The sequence below is a fragment of the Lonchura striata genome, chromosome Z, assembly GCF_046129695.1.
Source record: "Lonchura striata isolate bLonStr1 chromosome Z, bLonStr1.mat, whole genome shotgun sequence".
Taxonomy (NCBI): domain Eukaryota; kingdom Metazoa; phylum Chordata; class Aves; order Passeriformes; family Estrildidae; genus Lonchura; species Lonchura striata.
Window position 1 is genome coordinate 16,763,910 of NC_134642.1, and position 27,552 is coordinate 16,791,461.

Genomic DNA, 27,552 nt, shown 5'->3' on the forward strand with positions numbered 1-27,552 from the left:
AGGCAGGAAAGGCTGTTTTGTTGTCCCAAAAATCTCAGATTATATCTAGTTGGGAATGCTTGGTTCCTCTTCTCTGGGCGGAGCATATCACAATGGGGTGATGTAATTTTATCAGTCATGCAGTGACACTCAGTAGCCCATTAACAGCAGATGTCTCCCCAGAGGGAGGATTGGTTTGTGGAAGAGATAAAGAAACTGCCCAATTAAGAGAAGATAACTGCTACACCTTTAATAGATCAGCAAATAGAATATGCATATAACCTTGCGATCTACGACAACTCCTTATACATTTGTAAAGCAATTTTGACTTTTGAGGAAAAATTATACCAAACAGATAGCTAAATTTTTGTAAGTAGGCCTTGCTCAGCTCACCTAGGAAAAGTAATCTATTTACTTTTATTGCAACTTTCCATTGTGACAGTTGGGATAGGCAGAAGGCCAGGAGCTGTCAGTGCATCTGTGCATATCTCAGATAATTTCCTGTCTCATTTTATGCACTAAGAACTTCTACAGATAAGGAGCAGATATGCATGCATGCCAGACTGCAGCATTAGGCTCACCACATTCACTGTAGTGCCAGTCTTCAGTGAAAACCAAAGCTGTATTTCATGATTTAATGTGTCTGTCAGACTTGGCCTGTGTTGTCTGACTCCTCTGTTGGACTTAAGTAATCTTAAATTAACTACTTTCACCACAGACTATGGAAAGGCATTTCTCAGAATCAGAAGCATAATGGATAATAGTTTTTCTCTGAGCCTAGCTGCACAATATTCTTGATAGTAATTTTCAATAAAATATTCCCTTCTCACGTCTTTTTATATTCAATTTAGTGAAGAATGGCAACTATTAGAAATGTCTTTTAGCAAAGACAGAACATCATATTACTTTTTGGCACTTTTGAGACAAATAACTTGGAAAAACAAGTGCTGCCTCTCATAATTGTGTTAAACACCAAACCACCAAATCACCAAAGGATTTTGCCTACTATGGCAAAGAGCATAAAATCTGTGACCACTGAAGCCCAAATATATACCCACAGGGAATATGCTTGGGTGTTCCCACATATACCTGAATGTTTATGTACCTGTTGAACTCTATGTTTTGTGGGACACCCTCACTACTAAGTAGACCAGAAGAAGAGGATGAACAGCACACCCCTGGATCCACAGGCATGGTGATTATCTTTCCACTTAATCTGTCTCTCTTTTCTTCCCCTCCCCCCAGCCCTCCTCTCTTTTCTATTTCCTTCTCTCTTCACTAACATTTACTGTTAAATCAATTCTGTACCATTGACATTGGCATATAGTCTTTTTTGCTCCTTAATTTGGGCAGAGGCATCTCTCTATTCATTAGATCGTAACACTCTCCTGGGAGGGAGGCAACATTAACAGCAAGTCATTAATTCTCATTAACATAAATATAGACATTGATAAAACATTCCTAATTTACAAATGCACAGGTAATCTGGGTTTTCGCTGTAGGAGTAGGAGTGTATGTTTGCTTTTTTGTGGCTGCAGGGCTTTTTGCTCCCTGACAGAAAGCAGTTTATCTTTACTTGTCTTTCATTTATGAAACTGCAAGAGTCAAAAATAGCACACTGGTTTGCTGTCAGTGCTATCTATGAAATTGTAACAATCTGATATGCTTCCGACTCCATTAAATATGGAGTGCAATAATACTGGATTTGACACTTTGAAGCATGAGAATGCACTTTACCGTCCTTTGCCGTCTTTGGAATAGATGTAATTGATTCAGTTTTCACTTCTTTCTTCAATCTATTTGGAAAAATTGTTACAATTTGAGTAACAAAAATGTCGTCTCATAAGCGTGTGTACTACTATGTACTTCCCTGTTCACTCCCTGTGCATTTGTTACACTCAGAGTAACAAAAGTTTCTGTGCTGGAGAGGGGAAGAAACGTAAAAAGAAAATTATGATTGTTACAGTGAATAATTCTTACTGTGATTCTATGACTCCTCTTGATTAAACAACTGTTATACCATACCTTCCTGTGCCTTGCAGAAGAGCAATACAATTGAAACTGCTCTGCAGATAGAATAATGCTACTGTTTAGATATTTTGCATATTTTTTCCATTTCATAAAGATGTTACAGCTTTCTTAGTTGAAGCTCCATTTAGACAGGAAGATTTATATTGATTTTAAGACTGTTGTTGTGGTTGACTTCCATTAAAAATGTGACTTTTAATTATTCAACTTCACTTTTCATATGAATATGTTTTTTCTGGGTTATTTTGTTTGTTTGTTTTTGTTATTGTTGTTGTTTTGGTATGGGGTGGGGGTGTCATGGATTTTTTGTTTTGTTTTTAACCTGGGAGAAACAATACAACTGTAAGGAAACAGCATAAAAACAGTCTCTAAATTAATTGCTGGAATTATATGCAAATGTGTAGAAAAAATGTGAGGGGGGTTACTTTGGACAAGTGTGACAGTCAGATTAAGCAAAAGAGTAAGTTTACTTTTTAAAAATAATCTAACTTTATAGGCTATTATCCCTGTAAATGGATGGATTATATGAGGAAAAGTTAAATGGACTAAAGCCAAACCTTTTGAAATTTATAGGAGGACTAACCAGATAAAATTATCAGATGCAAGCAACAGCAGTAGGAACTGTGATAGCACAAAACAGTGAGTAGTTATTGTACTGCATCCCATTCACAATTTTTGCTGACTCTTATAGGAAAATGCTATTGGTTTTATTTCATTTTAGCTTTGTTTTCTCCTGTGTTATTAATCGAAATAATTATAACATCCTCTGAAATACTTGTGAAATCTATTCATTTTACCCATTAGAAATCTATAACTTTGGCTTGAAAGTTTCTTCTTAGATTTTAAGGAAAGAGGAAGGCTGAGAAGATTTTTAGTACTCCAGGTATGAATTTTGCCATCTATTTTCTGCACTTCCTTTACTTGAAGTGCCATATAGTTGCCCTCATTAAATACTATACAGTACTGGAGTTCCTTCAACTGACTGCTAATAACCTGGCAAACATGCACTAGGCTATTTTCACATGAATTATATATCCTTACCATCTCTTCCAGGTAACTTAAAGTAAGGTGTTGAACTCTTGCCAAATCAAAAGGTTTCAAAATGGGTTTAGAAGTCATTTTCTCATACATTTTCTTTCAAATACATTTAGACACCTATCTGTTTCTTGAGTTTTTTGGCAGTAATGCACTTAGAATTGATGATCAGTAGTTTATTCATAAAGTTGTAATTTAAGATAATCATTGCAGTTGGTACACTTCAAACTTGTGCTGGTTTTCCCTCCCAAATGACTTCTTTGACTGATAGTTTATTGTTAACATACGACAATTATGTTTTTTAGCTTTTAAATAGCACTTTAATTAGAACCTCTTAGAGTTTCCACTGGATTAGCCTTTTTTTTTTTTTTTCTAATAAAACCTTTTTCTACTGTTTGCAGCATTTCAGATTCCTTTGTTACTTGTTTAATAGCTGTTGGATTCTTCATTTTAAAGCTCTATTAATCAGGAAATTCAAAATGTCTTTCCTAATTTGTTGCTTTTTGCGACACCAAACTCTGTCTCAGCAAATTTTTCATTACAACTCAAATATCAAGTGGGAAATGAGAGACTGGAAGTTTGGTACCAAACTGCACACTGAAGCTGATTGTGTTTCCTTTAAAAGTACTAGCTGTGCCTTGACCTTTTAAATTGGTTTTGACAGCAAGTAGTAATATTTCAAGTTGTTCCAGGGATATGGTGTTCAGAAATTTGATAAAGGCTCTCAAATACTTTAATCAAACCCAAATATCTATGGTGATACATTTTTGCTGTTGAATGGTCCCTGTTATTTCTGAGTTGAAGGTGATCTAGGTCTAAAGTCCAGCCTGCACTTCACCTCAGTCACTTCCATTACTCAGACTTAAAAAGTTTTCCTGGCATTACAATTAATAGAATTCAGTGGTTTTCCTATTCTTCTTCTTGTCAAAATCTTTCACTTCCCTAATCATCATATTGATCTTCAGCTTCAGCTTTCCTGGATTTTAACTTTCTATTTTATCTTCCGTGTGACTGAAAACACTTTATGGTTTGCTTTGGATATTTAAATTCTTTTACAAAAACATCACAGGGTGCTTTGAGTTGTGTGATTTTGGTTTGTTGTTGTTGTTGGGGTTTTTTGTTATGTGTTTTTGGGATTGGTTTGATTTGGTTTGGTTGGTGGGTTTATTTGTTTTTTTTTTTTTACATCGAGCATTTACAAATACTTGAAAAAAATCTGTTGCTTTTTTGCTTAAGGTCTTTCTGCATTTCCCTGTTGTGTTGAATAGCACAAGCTTGTCCATTAAAAACTTGCTGAAGATTTTAAACTTTACAGTTTTAATTATATCCTTAATGGCTGAGAAAAAAAATTTAAGTATTCTTGGTCAATATTTACAAAAGTATGTTCATAAATAGTTATAATTGTGCAAAAGCTACTACAGAGAATAAAAAAAATACAGGCATTATTGTTTTGAGCTAATAGGAAAAAATAAAAATCTATAATTTCTTAGAAATTTTTGAGTGTGGTCCAAATGCGTAATGAGAAATTTTAGATCTGGAGCCAGATTTACTACATTTCATTCTCACCCAAAACAGACAGCAATTTCAAGATAAAAAAAAAAAAATTATTCATAAATTGTCATATTGTAGATTTTTATCTTTGCTTTCTCTTCCAGTGGCAGAAATCCTACAAATACAGTCAGTTTGCATTGGTTTACTGTACAAACTGTACAAAAATATGGAACTAAATCTAAATAGCTCTTAGAAAAATCAATAATTACCACTTCTTGATGCATGACTCAAATATTCATCATCATCTATCGCTCTTTTTAAATCACTCTTACAGAGATTTTGGCACAATGAGAACTCATTGACCTTTGCATTTGACTTTTGCATTTTGAAATACTTAAGTTTGCAGATTACAGTTAATGGATGGTAGACAAAGATGGAAGATGTGCAGTGCCAATAGTTTCTCTCAGCCTTACCAAGAGAATTACTTAGATGTGGCATTGTTATCATACAGTGATCACAGATATGGGATTAATGGTTAACCATGAAGTGTATGAGTCACAAAGCTTTCTGCTAGTGCTTACTTCAGAGACTGTTTTCCACTGGTCTAACATGTGAGAAGAAAAATAAGGGATTTCTGTCTAAGGATCTAATTAAAAAAACCCAACCAGCCGAACACAAAAAATGACCAGCAAGAGATATCTTTGAGAAGAAGTTGTTAACAGTTTGGCTGTATGCTCTCAGCTGAATTTAAGGACACAAAGTCATGTCAGTCCAGTGTCTTAGGCTGCAAATGGAGGTATGTATTCAATTGCCATCTGTTAGAGGTGGAGATGTTGTCTTCTGTTACTTGGGCCACCTGTTAAAAACAGGTAGGGCAGTTTTCTTTATCTCTTCCACAACCAATCCCTCTGGGAAATATCTTCTGTTAACGAGCCATTGAGTCTCACTGCATGACTGAGAAAGTTACATCACCCCATTGTGAGATGCTCCACCCAGGGGGTGGAGCCAAGCATTCCTACTTGGATATAGTCTGAACTTTGGAACACCAGAGCAGCCTTTTCCCACTGGATTCCCAGAGGAAGACCAGGCCCATCTACACCACCACTGGACCTTCAGAGAAAAACTGCACCCTTCTATAGGATCACTGCTTCAACAGAACCACAGCTGTCACTGCAGGAGGACTGCAGCAACATTTAATGGGACTGCTACCAGCACCCTGACCCACAGAGTGTCAGGTTGTATTCTGACACTGTCAGTGTTGTTTTGTATTACTGTATTGTTTATGTTATTTTTATTTTCTTCCCTAATAAAGAACTGTTATTCCTATTCCCATAGATACTGCCTGACAGCCCCTTAATTTCAAAATTATAATGCTTCAGAGGGAGGTGGTTTATGTTCTCCATTTCAAGGAAGGCTCCTGCCTTCCTTAGTAGACACCTGTCTTTTTAAGCCAAGACATCTAGACTTCCCTTTAGTTTGTGAAAATGAGACCATTTTATCCAGACTCCATCTCTCTTTTTAAGACTGCTAAGTAATACATTTCTCACTTCATTCACTTTTAGTCACCTTATGCTGCCACATCTGTGGTAGACTTGCCTTTGAAAAGTAAAGAATGTGACATTGATGACAAATTTCTATGCATCTGCTTGCAAATAGTTTGTAGTTTCTTTACAACTTATCTTGTTACCCAGAACATCATAGAGGAGATCCTTGGAACAAAATATAACTGCTACCAGCTGTCTTAAAAACCAAAATTCTTTTAAATATTTTTATACTAGACTGTTCTTTGGAGTCAGGGCTCCAAGGCAATGGATCTGCATACACTTCCCAGCACAGTCACCTTCTAAGGCTGAATGCCTGATTTTGACTCTGTCAATACTGATTTATGTCCATCTAGTTCCAGGAATTTCAGAGAAACTGCTGTGGGATTATAACTGCCATCATTCCACAAATACATAGCTGATCAGTACCAGCTTCCTACAGAAATGAGAAAAATCCTGTGAACTTGTTTTAAGATATCTCCTTAAGTTTGACTGTATTTTCCATTGTAAAGAAAATTGATCTTTCAGTTTCATAGGCATTATATTAACTTCCCAAATTTTTTATTAGCACAGCCTTTCAAACATAGACAAAGTACACAGCACATTTCTGCTAAACATAAGCCTTCCATGTATTTCCACTGTAAGCATAAAATTAATTCCACGGAAAAAAGAGAGATACCACTTCAAAATTGGAGTAACTTAGCTCAAAACCATAACTATCAAACACAAAGAAAAGAAGTGGAACAAAATTAGCATTGTCAAGCAGTAGGACTGAGGACTGAGACACTCAACAAATTTAGAAATATCACATTCCAACTGAATGAGGCACATAAACAGTTGCAGTAGTGATGGCACAGTTTCTTAGAATTCTGTGACTCAGCAACATTGTTTGGGTTGGCATAAGATTGGATTTTTTAAACAATTTGTATATTTTCACTTGTCTTATGCAACTGTTGCATGTGTTACCAGGGTTGTTGGTCTGAAACAAATAGAGACTTTATCCTCGTGTTTTATTGCTTTTGTCTGTGCACATAAATTTTCTTGGTTTAATGCAAATTAAAAGCTCTCTTGAATAGTAGAAGAAACACATGCTTGCAGTTGTTCTTCTGCTTGAAACATGCCTCTTGATAATTTTACTTTTTGGTATTGAAATAACTCAGTGGCCTGTACCAGGTTTTGTTCTTCATTCTACATGCTTGTAAGTTGTTTTACACAACAACATTCCCTTGAGTTCATAAAAACATAAGGAGTCCTTCCCTGACATTGTCAAGAATATTCTAGACACCTGTGACCCAAAGGGAACAGGCAGGTGTGGAGCCTAGATCTCTCAGCAAATGCAGAGCCCAGGCAGAACTTGCTGTTATTTTTATCAGCACTCTCCTCTTGCTGCAGACAGAGGAAGGTAAAAAGGATAAATCCTCAAGGTTGTTTCACTCAATTGCTGTATTTTAGATAGCAAGTCTTACTGTCTCAGCATATTATTCCATAACAGAGCTCACTCACCTTGGCTGAAGAGAAGTTATGCTCACCAACATTCCTGAGTTTTCCTCAGGTGCCAGCCTTGTAGTACCATGAGTAACAGTGAAAGTGGCCTTGTTACTTTCAGAGATGCTTGATGGTGATGACCTTGTACAAAGACAGCAAGTCCCAGAGATAATCTCGCAATGCATCTTTCCAATGTATCCTCACTTAGAAAATGCACACTCACAGAGGAGAGTCTTGTGGGTAGGGATGGTAGAGTGTTATCTTTGCTCTGAATTTGTTGCATATATTTTAGGGGGCTTTCACAATTATGTTATTCAAATAATTCCTTAAGACTGTGACCCCTTGAAGAAACAGGGTCAGGCAACATTTTTCTGGAGTTTCTGGAGTGCCCTTGCACACCATTAAATTTTGTTACTGTGCAAAGATGAATGTTTGAAATTTCCACATACATTTTTCAGGATTAATTAACTGGAGGCTGTAAGGAGATTCAGAGAAGCAAAGGGCCTCCCAATTCTTGCATGTAAAATACAATCCTGCTGCAACAATCCTTTACACACTTATGCAGGTTAAATGATGTACAAACAGGTGACACACTTACTAGCTGCCATTTTTCAGCAAGTGCTTCATCTCCTCTGCTGAGAAGAGTTAGCCTGTTTCTGAAGCACATGAAATGTTGTACTGAAAGCATGTTATCCTAGATGTCTCGGTGAATTATTAACATGCCATCATGTCAGGTGGTCTTTGTCCCATTTTTCTCTCACCCACTTCTGATAATTAGTTGAAATGCAACATGCAAGAATACTGCCTTTGTTAAATGCCTGTGGGATGAGGTAAAGCTACAGGATTAATTCCAACATTTTAAAGACCTACATAGTTAGCAAGTAGCAGCTTTGAGAGGCTAAAGAAGTAGATTACTCACTTTTTCTCTCCTCTCCACCAAACCCCAAGTATATGAAATTTAGATGAGCTTTTAGTGTGGCACTTGCTAGGCTTGATTTGGTATTCATGTTCATTACAGGCTTTCACAGTACAGACTGTAGGAAAATTGCTCCTTGTTCAGTTCAGATGGGGCCTGGATTAAAGTTAACATTTCTATGTCACTCTTTCATAGACTTTTCTATTATCCCCCTTCAGCAAAAAACTGGATGAGAAGATCACAGAGGTTCTTTCTGACTTTGGGGTGAGATTTTCTGTGCTTCCCACATAGGCACACTTCTCTTACAAATTAATATCAGGATATTCAGTAAGTGCCACAGAAATACCAAGGAAGACTGCATACCTGGTATTCTCAAAAAAATGTGAGACAAAAGAATAGAGGAATAAAAGAACAGGAATCTGTGAATGCAAAATTCTCCCCTTTGGTATAGTTTATGCAGTTGGTTGTGTCAGGGCACAGTGGATGAACAACTCTGCCATGCCAAAATGATAATATTTGTGAGCATTGCAACTTGTTACTAACTGGTACATATAAAAAAGTGCCACTGAGACTCTCCTCAAGGGTTTACATGGAATTTAAATAGGACTCTTAAGTGCAGTGGCATAAAATCAAAGAAAGGCAAAATTAGAAGGCAAAACCCACCACTGCAAGGCCTTCCAGATCGTAAGCAACCTATGCCTTCTAGTAAGCAGTGATTTCTGTTTCTAATTATATTGGCAATGGCTTTACCTAGACTGAAAATATGTAATCTGTAGTCTTATAAGTGCTACTGGCAACTAAACCCCCAAATTTAGTTTAATTATTCAATCTCCTCTTGGTTTAGGAAAAAGTTTTGAGAACTTTGAAAGGAAAATGCTTTTATTGATTCTTGTATTCCTTTCTCTGTCTCTGTACATATATGGAGATATATCCTACTATGTTGTATTATGACTGCTTTTATTTTTACCTTCACATATCACATTTCCTTCAGTGATGTTTTCTGAACTTAGCTCTGACTTATTTTTGCTTTTGAATCCAAACTTAAATTCAAATTTAGACTTGTGTATGATTCACAAGCAAGTCATACAACACCAGTTTTCCTATTACCTTTTCTGCAAAGAGAAAGGGGTGAATTTACCCTCATTCACATTTATGTAGCCCCAGAATGACTTCAATGTTTAGTGTATCTTCTCAGGAAGACTTTCTGAACAACAGAAGAGAAAGGACATCATAGAAGAGAGAACAACAAAAAAGAGACTTATCCCCTCTCCTTTCTTAATACAGATTTTAGCATTAAGAAAAGTATGCTAAACCCACTAAGGAGAAAGATACAGCAGTAATAACAGGACAGTATCAATGAGGATTAATTTGATGTTGCATTTATTGGGAAACCACCCTATACTAAGTTCCTGCTCCAGATTTTCTCTAGGACAGGCAGCCAGAATTACATTGAGTGCCTTTTGTGTTGCCCAATAACCGTAATACTTCCCAGTTCACTGTAGAATGCAGCTGGCCAGCTTTCTGAGGATCCTTCCTGTGGTGGTATTCTTAGGTAGCAAGAGTCACAGAAACCTCTCACCTTTGCAGAAAGTGTATTTGGAAGAGGTGTAGGCTGTGGTCAGCTGTGGGCCACATTGGTCTCCAATTGCTTCAGTGAACCTTTTGCCATCAGAATCCTTCAGTTTGCATCACCAGACCAAGCACTTGTGGTCCCTTGGTCTAAAGAATCATCAAGGTTCCTTTTAGCTATAATTTCCCTTAAGGTTCTTGTTTATCTGCTAAACACCCTTCATTGTGTGTGATGACTTGTGTAAGTTGTGTTACTTTCACTATACTTTCATAAAGTAACAACTTCATCAGTAAGGCATGAAAAACTGATCAGACAAGTATTCTGTGTTCTGCTTGTTCCTGTATTGTAAATGTCCCGTATGAGGTCACAAAGTAACTTTTACAAAGTGTGAAAGTAAAATGAAGGACAATGGAATTGGCATGATCAATGCTTTTAGTCCTTTGAGCCATTAAGTGTAGCCTCCTTGACTGTCATGTTAGGGGTATGGATCAAAGAAGAAAGTTTAAGGTAAATGCAATGAAGCTACTATTACCTAAGTCCCTTTTAGCTAAATGCAAACGTCCTGCTCCTTTATTCAAACTAAGTTTGTTCAGCAGTGTGTATAGCATGTGATTTCTGTGAAAAAGGCCCACCAAAATAAAAAGCCTGGCTACCAGCACAAACTCTGCACCTAACAATCAAATGGGTACTTGAGTACCTGAAACACACAGCTGCAAGTAGGGAAAAAAAACAGCATTTTCATCAGTTGGGTAAAATCACCTTATTATAAATGTTGGTTCAGCTTTGGTTTGAGTAATTCTGATATTAATTAAATCTGCACAGTTTTGCTTTGTGCAGATTCTATTTTAGAAGTTTTCCTAAAATTAGTTTAATAATTAATACAGTTTCTCTTCTATACATACCTTGGTAACAAAACTGCTACTGTATTCAATGCTTTTGTGGACTGTCTTAACAAAGTCACAAAAGAGAAAATTTATATTGGAACTAGAAAATTTTACCAAGCATTCTAAGGCTTCTACAGAAGGGTTGAAAAAAATATGTATGATAGGAATGCAGCCTTCACTGATTTTAAACTTTCAGGGTAAAAACTCCAATTTCTTCTAAGAACTGTTTTAACTCCTCATTGCATAAAGGTTATGTGCAATAACGGAGCCATGTAACACTATTCCCACTCCTTCAATGTAGAAGCTGACTCAGTATTACTCTTTTAATTTTATTTTTTAGGAACTTCCCTCATATACTACTAATATAACTTCCATTAAAGTATCCTTCCTCTTCTTCCAGGCAAAGATAACTACAGCTTAATTTCACTGTGTGCTATGCAAAGTGGTGGGTTAACAAGTGAAATCACAATGCTGCCAGGCAAATACGGCAGTCAGAGTTGTAGAAGCTGCTTTGGGTTTTATTTTTCCAACAGGTTTTAGCCAGAATTTTTGGGAACAAAGAAGGCCAGCTCAACCTTTCATGAGCTTAATCAATCTCACTCTGTCCATTCCTGGAATAGCTGAAGCTAGATGATCTACATGCAGCCAAGCTTAAAGTTTGCCCACTGATAGATTTTGATCAAAAGGGAAAAAAATATAATATTGAGGAAATGTTTATATTTTGTTCAGTCTGCCTAGATGTATTTGTAAGGCTTTGTCCTGTGTACCTAGCTGCAACCATGCATAAGGTTTGCATTTTTTGGTTATAATGAAGGAATGTTGGAGCGTTTAACTAGACACATAGAAAGGTGTTCTTTGTTACAGTTCACTGAACTAACCCATCTCGTTTGTGAATCATTAATGATACTGACTGCTGTGTAAATTTACTTTTGTTGTAAATCTATAAATGGCATGGGAAGATGTGGTAGAATGATTTTTCATACCTAGTTTTAGATGAGAACATTATCATTTCAAAGAAGGTAAGGGAAAAATATAAATTAACATCTCGGAAGAAGACATAGAAACCTTAAAAGAGCTAACATCACACATTCTGTAAAATTAATTTTAATATTCTGTTTCTTGTAGTTCATTGCAATGGGTGAGTATATGCAGTCATGCACAATTTGTCCACTTTAAGACTATCCATTATGGGAGAAAAAATTTAAAACTGCTTTTCAAGGAGTCCTATTTACAGTGGGTAATAGACACAGTGTAAAAATCCAAGAATTCAAAACATATATGATGCTGGAGTTACAAAGTGATCTGAGATAGGAAACAGCAAGTTTGAAAGAGAAGCATTTTCTTGAGGATCATGGCAAGAATTTTCCTGGGGAACATGGTCTAGGGAATTGGTCAGTTTTGTTTTCATATAGAAATCCTCACTCTCATCTGCAAATACAAGGTATTATGTAATTAGGTGCAGTAAATACGAGTAGATACATATTCAGAATGGAAGAATTATGTTTATTTTTCCCCTCTTATTGAAGGAAATTGCAGTACATAAAGCTTTATTGAAGAATTTTCCATTAGGGCAGAGATTATATAAATTCACAAATACAGTGGGCTTTGGCACAGTTGCATGGGAGAACTCATAGCTGTAATTTCAAACACAATGAATTAGCATCATCTCTCCCACCCCCCAAATTTTTATCTTGTAAGAATTTCTCATGTTTCAAAAAATGATTCTGTTCTAAAACAGGAAAACCCCAAACACCAACACTTCATCAAATAAAAAGTTTAGACAATTTTCATTCAGAAACTATTGTCCTTTGGAGGAATATACCTGTCACATAATGACATAATAATGACTATTTTTCTACAGGATAGTTTGCAGGACATCATGAAACACTCATCCAGCTCAAGAACACAGGACAAAGCACATGGCTTTGAAGCATATTGAGCCATGTTACTTTCCACTGCATATAGAACTTGTATACTTCTTGTATACTTCTCATTTTAAGAGTTCTGCATTTAAAAAAAAAAAAAGAATTTTGGAGCACTTGAATTCAGCAATGTAGCTGCATGGTAGCTTAGAGAATTCACTAACAACATTTGCTAAACCATGGAGCGTATTTCTTACATTAAATTAAGATGCAGGGTAAATAAGATTGCACTGGGCAAAGCTTACTTTTAGCAAAACTCTACAGGATCACATCTGTAAGTGGCATTGAATGTGAGCTTAGTAGTTTTTTATCTGATCAAGGTTGACACAGAGCCAACCATGTCAATAATTTCATTCGAATATTAACTAGGACCATTATTTTCAAAGGTCTTACAGACTTGTAACATGATTTTTCTAAACTCAATTATTTTATTTTGTATTTTGTCCTTTGATTTCTAGTCCAATATGTGGGTGCAGTGAGGTAATTTGTTATCTCCTAGAGCATGTTGGGTTTTCAGGATGTATTTTGGGTATAAACATGCATCAACTTCTGTATCTGGCTTTTGTTTTCATTTTGTCTAATACAATTTAAAAAATGCTCTTTTCCTTACATTAAGTGCTCTGAAATACTTTAATTGCTTGAGTATGTTAGAAACAATAACCAAAAAAGCAAAATAGCTTGATATGTTTTACTATCAAATCACATGACCAAAGAAACCCATAAAAATTCAAAATTATCACAGCACAAAAATGTAATTAAATTTTCTTATTTTATTTGTGTCTCCACCCAGGGTGTAAACACACACCCTGGGTGGAGACACAAGACATTAATTTATCTCTACAAATCTCTAGCCTCACCAAAACAATAATTAAAACCACTCTTAAAACTCTGAGTCCAGTGGACTTTTTTTGAGAAATCTCCAAGAGTTTGTTTCCTATTTTGGTTTCTAATTCTATGAATCCATACAAATAGTAGTCTTATGATGAAGGACAGTGCCTGGAGCAGTTTTATTTAAAGGCACCTCACAATAATATGTTCTACAGGTAATGTAATGAAGTTACAATTTTCCAGTTTTATTTTGTACCATGCACATACACTTTTCACTTTTACCTTTTACATAAAACAGAATGTTATGAAACAGGACAAAAATAAATTATGATTGTATGAAAAATAGCTGTAAAAAAATCACAAAACTACACATACTAGTAGAGCAAAAGGTGTAACTCTTTTTGAATTTTTTTTTCATGACATGCAACAGACATCTCTTTAGAGAAAGACATATCAGCCAGACATAGAGTATGGCAAATTAAGATCATATGTGTATATGTAAGCATATATAAATATGTAGATTACTCTGTAACCTTTAGGAAAAACATAATCCCACTTTCTCTCCTCACCAAAGTGCTTTGTTTAAAAAATATTACACAAGAAGCTGCTTTCTGTACAGACACTGCTTTCTGTACAGAACAAAATAATTTCTTTTTCTTAAATAAAAACTCAGCTAATTTTCATTTGTGGTCATTTTCTTTTGCTTTAACAGCTTCAGTGAAATATATATATATATAGATAGATAGATAGAGATATATATATACACACACACACACACACAAAAAGCCCCAAACCAAGAACAAAATTTCATACAACCAAGAAAAAAGTGCTGTTTAAAAATTCTGCTATAGAATTACGCAGGGAAAACAGTTAAAATGTAATTTTTATACTCATTCACACCTTTTCAAGAAAAGCTGAAAACAATATACAGTGTGACAGATGGCCTTAGCACTGCCATTCTTCAGCATCTGGTATTAGTATACCACAATGCCTATATGTTTGTGTGTACACACACATAGAAAGGGAGCCCCAAATCCACACGTGCACTCTCATACACTTCCACTTGTACACATGCACTTTGAAAGTTGATTTTATACTCCAGTGTAGAACCATTTCTAATGCAGATATAAATAGACACCGAGCCGGGAAAGACTTAAATTGTATAAAAGAATAATTGTAAATAATTTATTTTGAATATTGTTTAATATGCGTAGTCTAAAATAACTTCATCTCTTAGATATGAATCCCTTTAGAACATTAACAGTACAGCATTGAGAATAACAACACAAAACTCACTGAGGCACAAGTATTTGCAAGTAACTCAGTTATGCAGATAACCCACAAAATCAAGCACCATTGTGACAAACAGGATTCCCTATTTAAATATCCAATATACATGAAATACAATGGGGCTTTTTATGCAATTGCCCTCAGTGATTAAATTGATGCCTTGAAGTCAGTCCAACTCCAAAGAGAATAATGAAATAATAGTGAAGAATCCTCTTTGTCTCTGAATGAGAAGTAAACAAAGGCATACCTTTTTACAGACTGGTAGCCCATATTCTTGTGCTTGATTTGACTGTTCTCTAGGGCCTTCTTTTTAGGATTAAGGCTTATGGAAAGTTGTAAATATATGTATATGTATATGTATGTGAAAGAATGAATTAATGACTTGCAAAAGTTTCCTTTTCTAAATGTAACTGATGACCCCCAAGCCGAAAATGCCCTTTTTGAATTCTGTACTCCCATTTTCCCTTTGGTCAGCATGTTTCAAAATGTATAATTCCCCAACTCTACAGAACAACTTGTACATTCAGATACTCAAAAAAATATTTCAAAAAGTTTAAAAGTCAAGGTGGTAGAGATCTGAAGACAACAACAATATTTCAGTTTTCTAAACAGCAATGGACAAATTCTGGACAATCATGTGGCTAAAAGAATTTTTAAGGACTTATATATAAGGAAGTATATAGGTACATGCATATGTCGACACTTAGTCTGCCCTTGCTGACTTTGGTGGAACAAAACACAATTCCACACATTTGAAACTGAAGTGTTCAGTGTGACTAATTATTCCTACTGAACCAAGTTATGCTTGTGCAGTGGCCACAGAATGGGCTTTAAGGTAGTAGAAAATTAAAGCTTTATGAAAAAGCAAAACTTGCAGTCAATGCACTTTATGCAAAAGGACTGTATTTTTGATGGCATGTGTATAGCTGTGAAGAATGCCTGGTGGCATTTAATGCAATGCAAATCACACATGGTAATGTCTAGACCTCTTAGTGCAAGCTGGATCAGAGAGACACATTCTCTTGTGATGTGAAAAGCAGAATATATGAGGAAGAATTTAGCACAGAATTAGCTGCATTTTAGTCACTTCTCATTGTACTTCATTTATGTGCATGGTTTATCTATATAATCTGTGTATCAGATGAAAATATCTCCATTAAATATTTAAGCACATATCTGCACATAATAATATACTTCATGAATACAAACCTCAAAAGATTGCCAGTGTTCACAAATATCTGGACATAAATTCATCTATTCCACAAAATTACCGATTAAATTATGAACTGGAACCAAATCAGACTTAATAACTCTCAAAAATTTGCCAGGAAAAAAAAAAAAAAAAAAAAAGGTTGTATAAACCTTTTTATTTTATCTTTTTAGAAGAGCTATTTCTGAAGCATAGTTATGGTCCAGCCTGCAAGGATGAACTTTTCTGTCCTCACTCTATCAGGTCATGAGAATATTATGATGTACACTACACAGTAAGAAGTCCACAAAATGGATGAACAGGATTTAAAACCTAAAAACTCAGTCTTACTAATGTAAGAGCTGTTCTCAAGGCATACAGGATCACAGTGATGACATGCCCAATGCAAAATATTGGTTCTAACTCATAACCTTGTATGTTTTATGAAGGACAACCTAATTTGCTTGCAACTTGGGTTAAATTTGTAGACCTTGAGCATGACATTGGTCAGAAAAATCAAAACCACCAAACCAGTCCAGTTTTATCTTTCTAGGTAACCAAAGGAAACATAGTAAACTTAATAGTGGTTCTTCTTTCTGAAAATATGTTATGGAAAAAGATTAGGACAACCAAAATTTAATTGAACCAGAACAGATAGCTTTTTAAAAAAATATGGAATTTAAGGAAGAATCTTTCTTACAAAAGATGTTAAACCTTCCTGCCAAAGACTATGGAACATATAGCAACAATGCTCTACAACCTAATCAAAAAGCAACTGAAAGTTAAAATGCATTTATGCTTATCTGGCAGATGTGCTAAATAGACACAAAGCCCATGTAACTAACTTCTTGTGTATTTAAACCGTCTTATTCATGCTTACAGGATCAGAATGAATATTGGGAAAACAATATAGCCATATTGTGTGGCTTAAAATAAAGAAGGAATTAAAGGACACCTAATCTGAGGCCTGTAAGAAATTTTCTACCAAGAATTGTTGATCCAAAAAGAAGCCACACCAATGACTCCAATAAGTAGTGCCTATATATATGTCTAATTTCTCTCCATTTTGGATACTGTTGTGTGTTAAACTTTGGAACTATCACATGCAGACAGGTTGTGCAAAAACTGTATGCCTTTGAAATGTTTGTAGTATGCTCTGGTTTTGCTTCTTTTCCTTTTTTGAAAAAGGAATTTTCTAAAGCTGTTTTCTTCTGTAAGTGCACCCATTCAGCTTGAAAGGATTACAGCCAACAACTAGTTTTCTTATTTGGTCTCTGAATTCCCTTTGAGAAATTAAAAGAAGAAATAATTTAAAAAGTATAGTTGCTGTACCACAGATAAGAAGAAAAAAAACAATTGCTAAGGTTTTGGCAAAGCTTGCTTTCTCCAAATATTCTCCTTCTCAGTTTGCTGCTTGATTAAATGAAGAATGCTTGGTCATTGCTTTTTTCCTCTCCATTATGTATGTATATGTAGTCATATCCCCATACATACATGGCAGTTTCATGGAGAGAAAAAATTTGTAGGGAAATAACAGAAACGGAAGATGAAACAGAATCAAGTTGTTGTAACTAGATATACATTACTTTAGCCTTCAGTGTATACAGAAGAAAGCTGGCTGGAACAATGATCCACTGCATTTACTTGTAGGAAACTGCTGTCCTCTGGCATGCTGCAAGCTGAATCACCAAAGATACCTACAGACCCTGCTGGGAAATCATACACTGGGAGAAGAAACAAAAAAAAGCCCAAGTTAAAAAGCAGGATAACTATATAATGAAGTAGGTACTAATACTTATGCATAGAACTGGAAATGGTTTTAAATCAAATACACAAATAAAATAAGCAAGGCAACATATGTATGAAATTAATGGCATAACTTACTGCTTACCAAGGGAGGAATTTTCAGTTCTTTCAGAATCAAGTCTGAAGTAGAGCAGATTTCATTGTAACTAACACCTCCTCATTTAATGGGTGTTAAATTTGTGATCATTTTAAAAATAAACTTCATGCTTTTTTAACAAATTTCATCATATTGAACACAGGATAGAAGACAATAAAATATTGTAGAATGCTTTCATAAATTTGACCCTAGCATAGAAATTACTACCTTCTACAAATGGCAATATAAGCCCAAGAACAACTGTTTGCAGACACACTCTTAACTTTTGGATAACATATTTACATACTGTGAGATTCCTCTTTGTAATTACAGGTGCATTGGCATTGCAATACACTTCTGAGGGACCAAGACATAAGAGGGACTTCAAAGCACAATAAATGTTAAGTGGATTCATCCTGTGTAGAAGGACAATAAAAGACCTGGGCTTTAGTTGAGCGCCAAGATTAGGCTCACTGTCTTGTACTGATCCTTTGCACAGAGATATTTCAGCCTTCCAGAGCAGCATGCAAGCCCCTTAAGTAATTTTCATCTAGGCACAGACTAAGTTATGTGCACACAGATGAGTGTGCATCCAGGGCAGTTTTTGTCATGGAAATGTGAATAAATGAAATTCAAGACTGATAAAAACCAACACCAAGCAAAATCACCCGTGCATGCACCAAAGTAATTTGAATCATCTCAGGCCCCTGCCACAATATGTGCAGTGGAGTGGAGTGGCTGCACAAATATCACAGAAGGCTCAATGGACTGTATTTTAGCTCAAATACACAAGCCAGAGATTTTCTAAGCCCCATAGGCTAGACCCTTGAGAAGCCTTCAACAGTGTTCAGACTGCACACAGGCCAGTTGTTACTGTCACCTGTGGTGACTTCTGGCCTCCCAACACCGACCATTCCATGAAGATCTGAAAACTACCTCCTCTTTGTAAAAAGTCAAACCTGGTATGACACGTCCCACCCAAGTACACAGTTCATGCACATCTGCCTAAGTTCACAAACTCGACACAATCATACATGAAGTAACCAGCTGTTATTTACCTTTGATACCAGAATGATCTGAAAAACTTCCATGGAATATGCCAAGCCCTCCCTGGCCTGCTGATGTGAGAGCTGAGTGGTCAACAGGAGGAACCATATTGCAAGAAACACTGTCTTGTATGTTCTTCTGAGTGTCAGCATAATGTGGGGGACAGAATGTCTGAAGCTGCCCATAAAAACCTAGAATCAGAAGAAGGCCATCAGTAAAAGACATGGACAGAGATAAAAAGGACATTATGTGGAACCATGGCCATGATAATGATAAAAATCTCAACTGCTCTACCACTAGGTCTTCAATAATTCTAAACAAATAAAGCAGTATTGATATGATGCTCCCTAAAACTTACTCGGGTTGCTACTAGTTTCAAACACAAACTACTACATGGACATCCTGATTCCACCATGACCTTTGAGAGGCATTGACTGTCTAGAAACTGAAATTTTCCAGGAAATTTCTGCACAGTCCTGTGTCTGAACCGGTACTCTCCAGAGTCACTCTATGCATCTGCCTGAAAATCTAAGAAAATGCTAAATTCAAAATGAAAGAAGATTTCACAAGTAAAGTCTGAATAAAATCCAAGGATCTATCATTGATGCCAAGACAGCTGGCTGATAGTAGGGTCATGCATAGAGACTCTGAGGAAAATTTTTTATAATAGAAAGAAAGCACAGAAAAGTAGTGTAACTTTCCTAGATACAAGTTCTTTCCACAATTCAGTGTCAATTATTCATCTTTTAAAATAGAGTCATAAACAAGAAATAAGTATATGTAGTTCTCTTCCCCTCAGTTATTTAGCACTATTCTAAATGTCTCTGGAGCATCTGCAGTGCATCAAGCCACAGTGCAGAGGCCTTAGAACTGGAGCCAAATATGACACAGCAAAATCTCCTAACTTGGTGTCTTTATTCACACAGCATCATGCTCAGGATAATATACAATACTGCTGAATGTAGGATAACAAGAAACCATATCCACTTCAGGCAGCAGACCCTGACCATACTTGAGATATCTGTTAAGGAACTAACGATACCATCAGTTTTCTTTGTTTTCATGCAGCAGTGGAAAAACAAAACAAAACAATAAAACAAACAGGTTGGCTAATAAATTTCCAGCAAATGAACATGTCAGCTGCAACTCTGGATTACAGAATTTTGTCTCTTATTAAACTATTTAAAACACACACATACACAAGGTTATATCAGCTGTGTTTCTGTGAATCAGTACACTACAAACAAGATTGATGATGTCAAGACAGAGAAAAAGCAGCTATTCTTCTGACATGACAGCATAACTTCCTAGGAAAGTGAAATATTTTTGCACATTATAGAAGTGAAAGCTGTAAGAATTGTTTCTAAAAGCAAGAAGTTCTTGGTTTTTTATCACATAAAGAGCCTTGTTCTGAAGGCTCATTCTAAAAAGCCTTGGTAGACAGCTCAGCTCAAATTCACTTGTAGAGTTGTGGTCCACATACATTTGTAATAGTGTTCTTATCCTATTGAACTGTTGTGGACAAAGATTTTGTTATAGATATGTAATGAATGACTGCCACAATTATAATTTCCTTATGGTAGGAAGTTTCTGGTGTCATCTCTCTGCCTGTCACAAGAGAATATTTTCTCAAGAAAATTATTATAGTTGCCATTCAAAAATATATGCCATGTCTGAGTAGTCTTTCCTTGTATGGCATGTAAAAATTCCAGCTGTTTTTGGTTTGAAATACGTCAAGATAGTGTTTCTTTGTGGTATATTTCTGCATGTCCATTAGGCAAATTACACAAACACCGAGTAATCTTGTGGTACCATTTGATTGTGAGAACAAAAGGAAGAGTACAAGAGAGATCCAAATCACATACTGTACTAATAGATAGATTTGCAAATGTGAAAAAATAGAAATGTTTCTGTTTATTAGAATCTTATTATTTTTAATTTAAATATAGCTGTTACTAGTAGATCTGTCTGTATAGAGGTACTAATATAACTAACTTATATAAGCTAACAATTTTTTTAAGAAATGACAACCTTTTTTTTCTTTAAAGGAATACTTTGCATTGTTTTATTTCTTCCATAACTCAGATAGCTCTGATAATCAGCTTAACTCACAAACACATGTGAGCAGAGTTACAGACACAATTTTAAAGAACAACCAGATTTCTAATGCAAAAATGTCCACAGTATCAGACACATCCAAAAGCAAGTCAGCTTTGCCCATGCCCTAAGAAGTTTTACCTTACTCTATACTACACAGCACAATTAATTTTCTCACTGTGAAGAGAGAAGTTCTATTGCTGTTCTTTCCTTTCATACCTAGCACATCTCTTCTGGCTTTTCTCAGAGCAAGCAATACCATATTCTGGCAGCTGCCTGTGTACTGTAGATGCCTGTGTCTTCAGACACCTCTCCTGAGTGTTTTTTCATGGTTGAAAAGAATCACCAGTACAATACAGTTGCTGGGCAAATTGTTGCAGATTTCCAGCACCTGCACTGTCTTCTGTCTACAAACACATATTTCATTGGCATACAACAGCATCTAGCTGGGAAGTTGTCATTCCAACCTCCAAATCAGGATAGTTTCAGATTTATGGAATGGTAATACAAAAAAGATACTGCAATCTAATGAAAGGAAAAGAAGAGCTTCACTTCTACAGCTCAGTGAGACATCTAAAATCAATTCTGAACATTCTACACAGCAAAGGATATTGTGAATTTCATAAGAGCAAGAAAAGGGAATATTTAGTTAATTATGTAATATTCACTGAAGCAATAGAAAGCCCTCTCTGACATTACTGTGTATGTTGAAAATCACTCAGAACAAATAATGAAACTTGAACTGTAGACAATGTTCTTTCAAGAAAAAGACATTTCACAATACAAGTAGCTATTAGATACAAGAAGGCTGTCAATCTTGGATGTCATAAATATTTCTCTCTAAACTATAGTACTCTGAGATCACCACGATCTTTTAAGATGTTCAGGCTTTCATAAACTATGTCTGTTTAGAACTTGTTTTCTTCAAAATGCTTTTGGGCAATGAAACTCTTTCTTCCTTGATAAAGCAAATTTATATGGAACTGACAAGTGTAAGACTACACACTGAGGCAGCTTGTCACCATAGTCTACTAGCAGATTGAGCTGAAATGGCTATAGTTACAGCACTTTAAATCTTGAAAAGGCAGGTTATGAACTGCAGGAGATAGAAATTAACAGAACTTCCCAGAGCTACTTGTTGTATACATAATAGTCTGGTGTGGAGATAACTCCATGGTGTTTTTCTGCATTGTAGAAGAGGAAGACAGAAATCTTTGTATTGGTAGTGAGAAAACATAAACTCTTCAAACATCTGCTTTTGAGAAAGAGAGTTTAGGTAAGCCCTTAAGGCACACAGGACAACACTTTCAGTATAGCATACAGGATGAGACAGCTGTGCTTAAGCTGGAGGGAGTACATTCTGACAAAATATCTTGTAGAGTGATGACAGGTTACTTGATCATTGAAAAATCATTTAATACCCACATTGTAGGTATTGAATTGCACTGTATTACACCTTTCAATACTAAAAAAAAAAAAAAAAGTTCAGTCTACATTTTCTTCATACTAGTTTTAAGTTCAAAATTGTTTAGAATTTGAACTTTGAATTGTTATCTGTGTACAAATAATTCTTGTCAGCAGTGTCTATTTTCAACATAAGCTTTCCTAGGAGATGAGGCAGACACAGTAATGCTAACATGGGACTAAGAATGGTATAGGTTTACCGTCCAAGCCCTTGAAAGTCAACCATTTTTTGATCTCAGAAGATAGTATTAAACTGTATCTTAAATTTGGACATGTAATAGGGCTTCAATACAAATGTGACATTCACTCAGATGAGGGTCTCTACTGGGCCTTCTTCTTGTAAAGAATGATGGCCCACATCTTTTGTCCTTTTAAATCCTCTTTGGACTGCAGAAGAGGGAGATGGGAACACAGTTGCATTGTTTTGTCCTGCCCTGAAGAGAAGATGCCCAAGGAGATATGAAGGTTGCTGCACAAGCTGGTGCAAGACCTGTGTGGAGCAACAATTAATCCAGGGTGATTTGTGAATCTCTGGAAGGCAGGGTTCTTTGGAAAGTCTTCTACTTTGGAGCAACTGGTTGTGCTCCCAGCTTCTATGATTCCTAAAACTCCCATGGCATGAGAAGAATAAGGTGGTAAATCCATCTATATAATTTTAATACTATTTTTGTTCTAGGCAGGAAGACAGACCTTAATGTCTCATTGCCTTTCAAGATGATTTATTGTCAAATGTTCAGCAAAAGAGGGAGTAAAGTAAAATGGTTTGTACTGTGGAAATAGAAGGGCTAAGCTTCTGATCAGGCTAACCTGATCCCTACAAGCCTTGCACTAGGAATTTTGTGGACCTGTTCTGGCATGTTTTCATGTATGTCATATGACAATCGTATATTAAGAAATTTCACCCTGTACTCTGTTGGCTTGCATTATTAGTGAAACTTCCGTTGGAGAATATAGAAAGCCAACTATAACTGCTTATGTCCGTTAGTAAATTTCAGTTTCTTCTAGTACTGATCAGTACTGTAAAGAATTACTACTTTGTGGAGAAAACCACCTGCCTCAGACCTTGCTTCTCCATGGCCAGTACAATATGAAGAGTGTAAGAGGACTGGCACTTTCCTTTCTCTCCTTCACATTTATGAACTCAGGAAGATGCGTGTTTCCTCTCATTGCCTAGAGAGACTGCTTACATCAGGGGAAGAAAATAAAAGGCGCCTTGTGTCGTAGTTTGACACTGGCCTAATGCCAGGTACCCACAAGAATCACTCAGTCACCCTTCCCTGCTATAGCTGGGCAGCAGAGGGAACAAAGGAAAAAAATTAACAAAGGGTTCATGAGTGAGTTAAGAGTCAAGAGAAAACACTTCAAATGCAAAACAGACTCACCTTAAGGCTGCAAAGTGAAATGTATTACTAACAGAATCAGAGGAGGATGAAGAGAAGTAAAATAAGCCCTTAAAATACCTTTTCCTGCCCAGACCCTCCCTCCTTCCCACCCACAGCACAGGGAGACAGGGCATGGCAACTTTGGTCAGTTCAACACTAAAATTTTTTTCTGCTGCTCAGGGAGAGTCCTTCCCTTGTGAGGCTGTGGGCTCCCTCCCACAGGACACAGCTCTCTGTGAACTTCTCTTCATGGGTCCATTCTCACAAGCAGCAGTCAAACCACACATGCTGCAATGTGAGTCCATCCCACGGGCACACAGTCCTCCCAAAACTGCTGTGGTTGGTCACTCTTCCATGGGGTCACGTCTCCAAGGACAGGCTGCTCCAGCCTGGAAGCAGGGCCCCCTCTCTCCACAGCCTCCCACGGACCACAGCCTCCTCCAGGCATCCACCCGCTCCAGCATGGGTACCTCCCCCATGGGCTGTGGGTGGATCCCTGCATCCCCCATGGATCCCCAGGGGCTGCAGGGCACGGTGCTTCACCATGGTCTCACCAGGGCCTGCAGAGGAATTTCAGCTCTGGTGCCTGGGGCACCTCGTCCCCTCCTTCTGCACTGACCTAGGTGCTGCCATTGTTGTTTCCCTCACATGTTCTCACCTCCTCCTCTACTCTGGGTAGGAGTAAAACTGTGCCCACTTTGTTTTGATTTTCTTCTTAAATATGTCTTCACAAAGGCATTACCAACCTCATTCTTTGACCCAGTTTTGGGCCATCTTCAGAGCTATCACAGATTGGCTCTGCTGGACATGGTGGAAGCTTCTGGCAGCTTCTCACAGGAGCCGTCTTTGCGGCCCCTCTGCTACCAAAAACCAGGCTGTGCAAAACCAATACACCTTGCTCTTCCCAGGATGTTTTCTATGATATATACAATGATAATTCTCAGGAAGCCTGATCAATAAGCAGAATCCTAAGAGCTCGAAAAGTCCAGTCTGCTATGTACCTTGTGTCTATAAGTATGGCAAATCATATATTTAAAGAGTTGAGAGGAAACAACAATATGCTGTCAACACACTCCTGAAATGTTAAGGTAATTAGCATTCAGTCTCCACCAGCTAGGAAAAACAAACAAACAAAACAACCTACAAGCTGATGATTTTTTTCTTTGGCTACAGAAGAAATATACAGGATTGAAGAGAGAGAGAGAGTTCTTGTAGAAGTTGATTAAACAGCACAAGTGGGAACACAGCTGCAAGAGTCTTCCATGCTTACACAAGAAGAGTTCTCCATCCCCCCACAAGTGCAGGCGACAAAAGGACAAAAATATCCTGCCTCTTGAAAAGCAAGTTAACACTTAAGTGCTAAATCAGGAGGGATTAGAAGTGTAACATTAGAAAATTAAAAGTCATCAGAGAATTTTTTGCCATTCTGTGTCAAGAACAGTGCTGAAAATCAATATGAAGAGAAACATGTAACTCTGTACCGGGGGGAATAACAACTAGGTAAGGGAAGTATTTTAAAGAAGTCCGAAGGCTGGGCTCTGAAGGCTAGCTCCCAGGGTCTTTCAAGGAAAAGTACCTTAACAGTATTAGTGCCTGTCCCTGAAGCACTTAATTTGAAGATAAGCAATATCAACAAACAACTAACATCATTGATGAAGGTTATTCCTTCTTACCCTGGATGTGAAGGGCATTTGGCTGAAAAGAAGGGCTTTCTGCTGGTTGGTATGTCTTCAGAGGCATCCCTGCAAGGTGTGGAAGCTGAGGAGGTTGTGGAGTCTGTCTCTGCATCATGGCATGTTGGATGGACATTCTCTGGGGGCTGATGTGATGAGAAGGAGGTAGAGCAACAAACCTAGAAGTTCAAAACCACAAAGCTGTAAGATATCCAACACATTAGAACTAAAGATTGTTTTTACTCTATTTAGATCACTTTAATTATTTGAATAGATGCAAACTTCCAAAATAACAGTGTGCAACCCAAATAGAGATGTTATATTTTTAAATGGCGAAGTATTATTAGACTTGACATCTGGGAGATTAGCAGCCTGCATTGCCCCTTATTATAGAAAACTACTTTTAACCCACTCCTTCTGTGTGTGTGTCTAAGCCATAACTGGAGGAGATGACTCAAGGGAAACCTGACTTTGGAGGCACTGGCAGCTGTTTATGTAAGCCTTTGTATCAATTTTATTTATCAATAAATAGCTGGCCTTGCTCACTGACAGTGTGATATCAGTTCAGGTCATTGGCCACTGAGGTGTTAGGTATTAGATTCAGGCCCAGGTTTCATGCTCTAGAAATCTTTGTATGTTACATAGGGCTATTTGAAAATAAACAATCTGATTTCAGTATAATGTAGGTAAGGGGCAGTGTTAAATTGCTTCCAGAAGCTGACCATATCAAAATGTTGATCTGGACTCAAACTATAAACTTAGAAACCTGGCAGAGGAGAGAATGCTTGAGAACAAATCTGGTGATGCAGCTGCCACAGAGGTTCATCACATCAGGGGTATGATTTGCACAGCTCTGTCACTACTGGCATTATAAGGATATGTACTTCTGGAAGATTTTATACAAGAGTTTTATGGAATTTAACTTTTTACTGATTTTTTCTGCATTTCCTTAAAACTGCATACCTCAAAGTACATAACAGATAGGTCATGCTTTTTTTTTTTTTTTTTTTTTTCAGAAAGCTAGGATTTTAAGAGATTCTGTTTGTGCCCCAAACCACCCAATAGACTGATAGGATCTGGCTAGTTGATGAAAGCTCTGGAATGCCTCTGGGCCACTTTTTCATCAATGAGAGGAGAGCTGAAAACATTCCCAAACACCAAAAATAGAACCATGATATTTCTGCAAGACGGTGAGTGGAAACTGATGTGTCAAGTCTTGTTGCATATCAGCCTGTCTCTCCACCACTAAAAATAAGCTGCAAGTCTTCCAAGGAGACTTCTCTGTGTGCTCAGTGGCTACTGCTAGGAGGGATCAGTGCCTGAAGTTAACACAGTCTGTTGGTCTTCTAAAATATGGATCTGGTCCCTGTTGTCCTGAGACTGGACCTCAACATACTAGATGACCTTTTTTTTTTTTTAACCTAATAAAAAAGCATGCTTTTTCTAAAGAAGTGTTAAGGAAGTTTTTTCACATCCTGAATATAAGAGGAAGTGCAACTCCAGTAATAGCTCTACAGAACAACTCTGGGCAGGGTCATGATACAGGTTATAACTGTATTTAAGTACAAATCACTTGAAATCTTTTATGCTGCAGCTAAGAATCTGTATCTGCTACATGTTATTTCTATGTGATTTTGACTTAATTTGAAAGGTATTTACTAAATTTGTGGTGAATCATAATCTACATTTGGAGTGTAAAAAATATCAAGATGAACTTATGATGTTGTACTGACTATTCAGTTTTCTGTGAGAAGCGCATTTTTTAGGCATATTAGATAGGGTTTGGATGGTCCTGGTACAGATGTGATATTAACTTGTTATTTCAGAAATACTATAAGAATGGAGGAAA

General features: G+C 36.7%; 1 protein-coding gene across 2 annotated transcripts in view; it reads right to left on the reverse strand.

Annotated features, from left to right (window-relative positions):
• Positions 1-12,411: 12,411 nt before the first annotated feature.
• Positions 12,412-27,552, reverse strand: part of GLIS3 (GLIS family zinc finger 3) — a 151,269-nt gene continuing 136,128 nt past the window's right edge. For both annotated transcript variants that reach the window (XM_077790044.1, XM_031507261.2), the window contains 3 exons: positions 25,704-25,882; positions 19,099-19,278; positions 12,412-17,882 (listed from right to left, as the gene is read on the reverse strand). In XM_077790044.1, the coding sequence (XP_077646170.1) occupies positions 17,746-17,882; positions 19,099-19,278; positions 25,704-25,882 (496 nt within the window). In that variant the 3' untranslated portion in view covers positions 12,412-17,745. The remainder of the gene's footprint in view (positions 17,883-19,098; positions 19,279-25,703; positions 25,883-27,552) is intronic.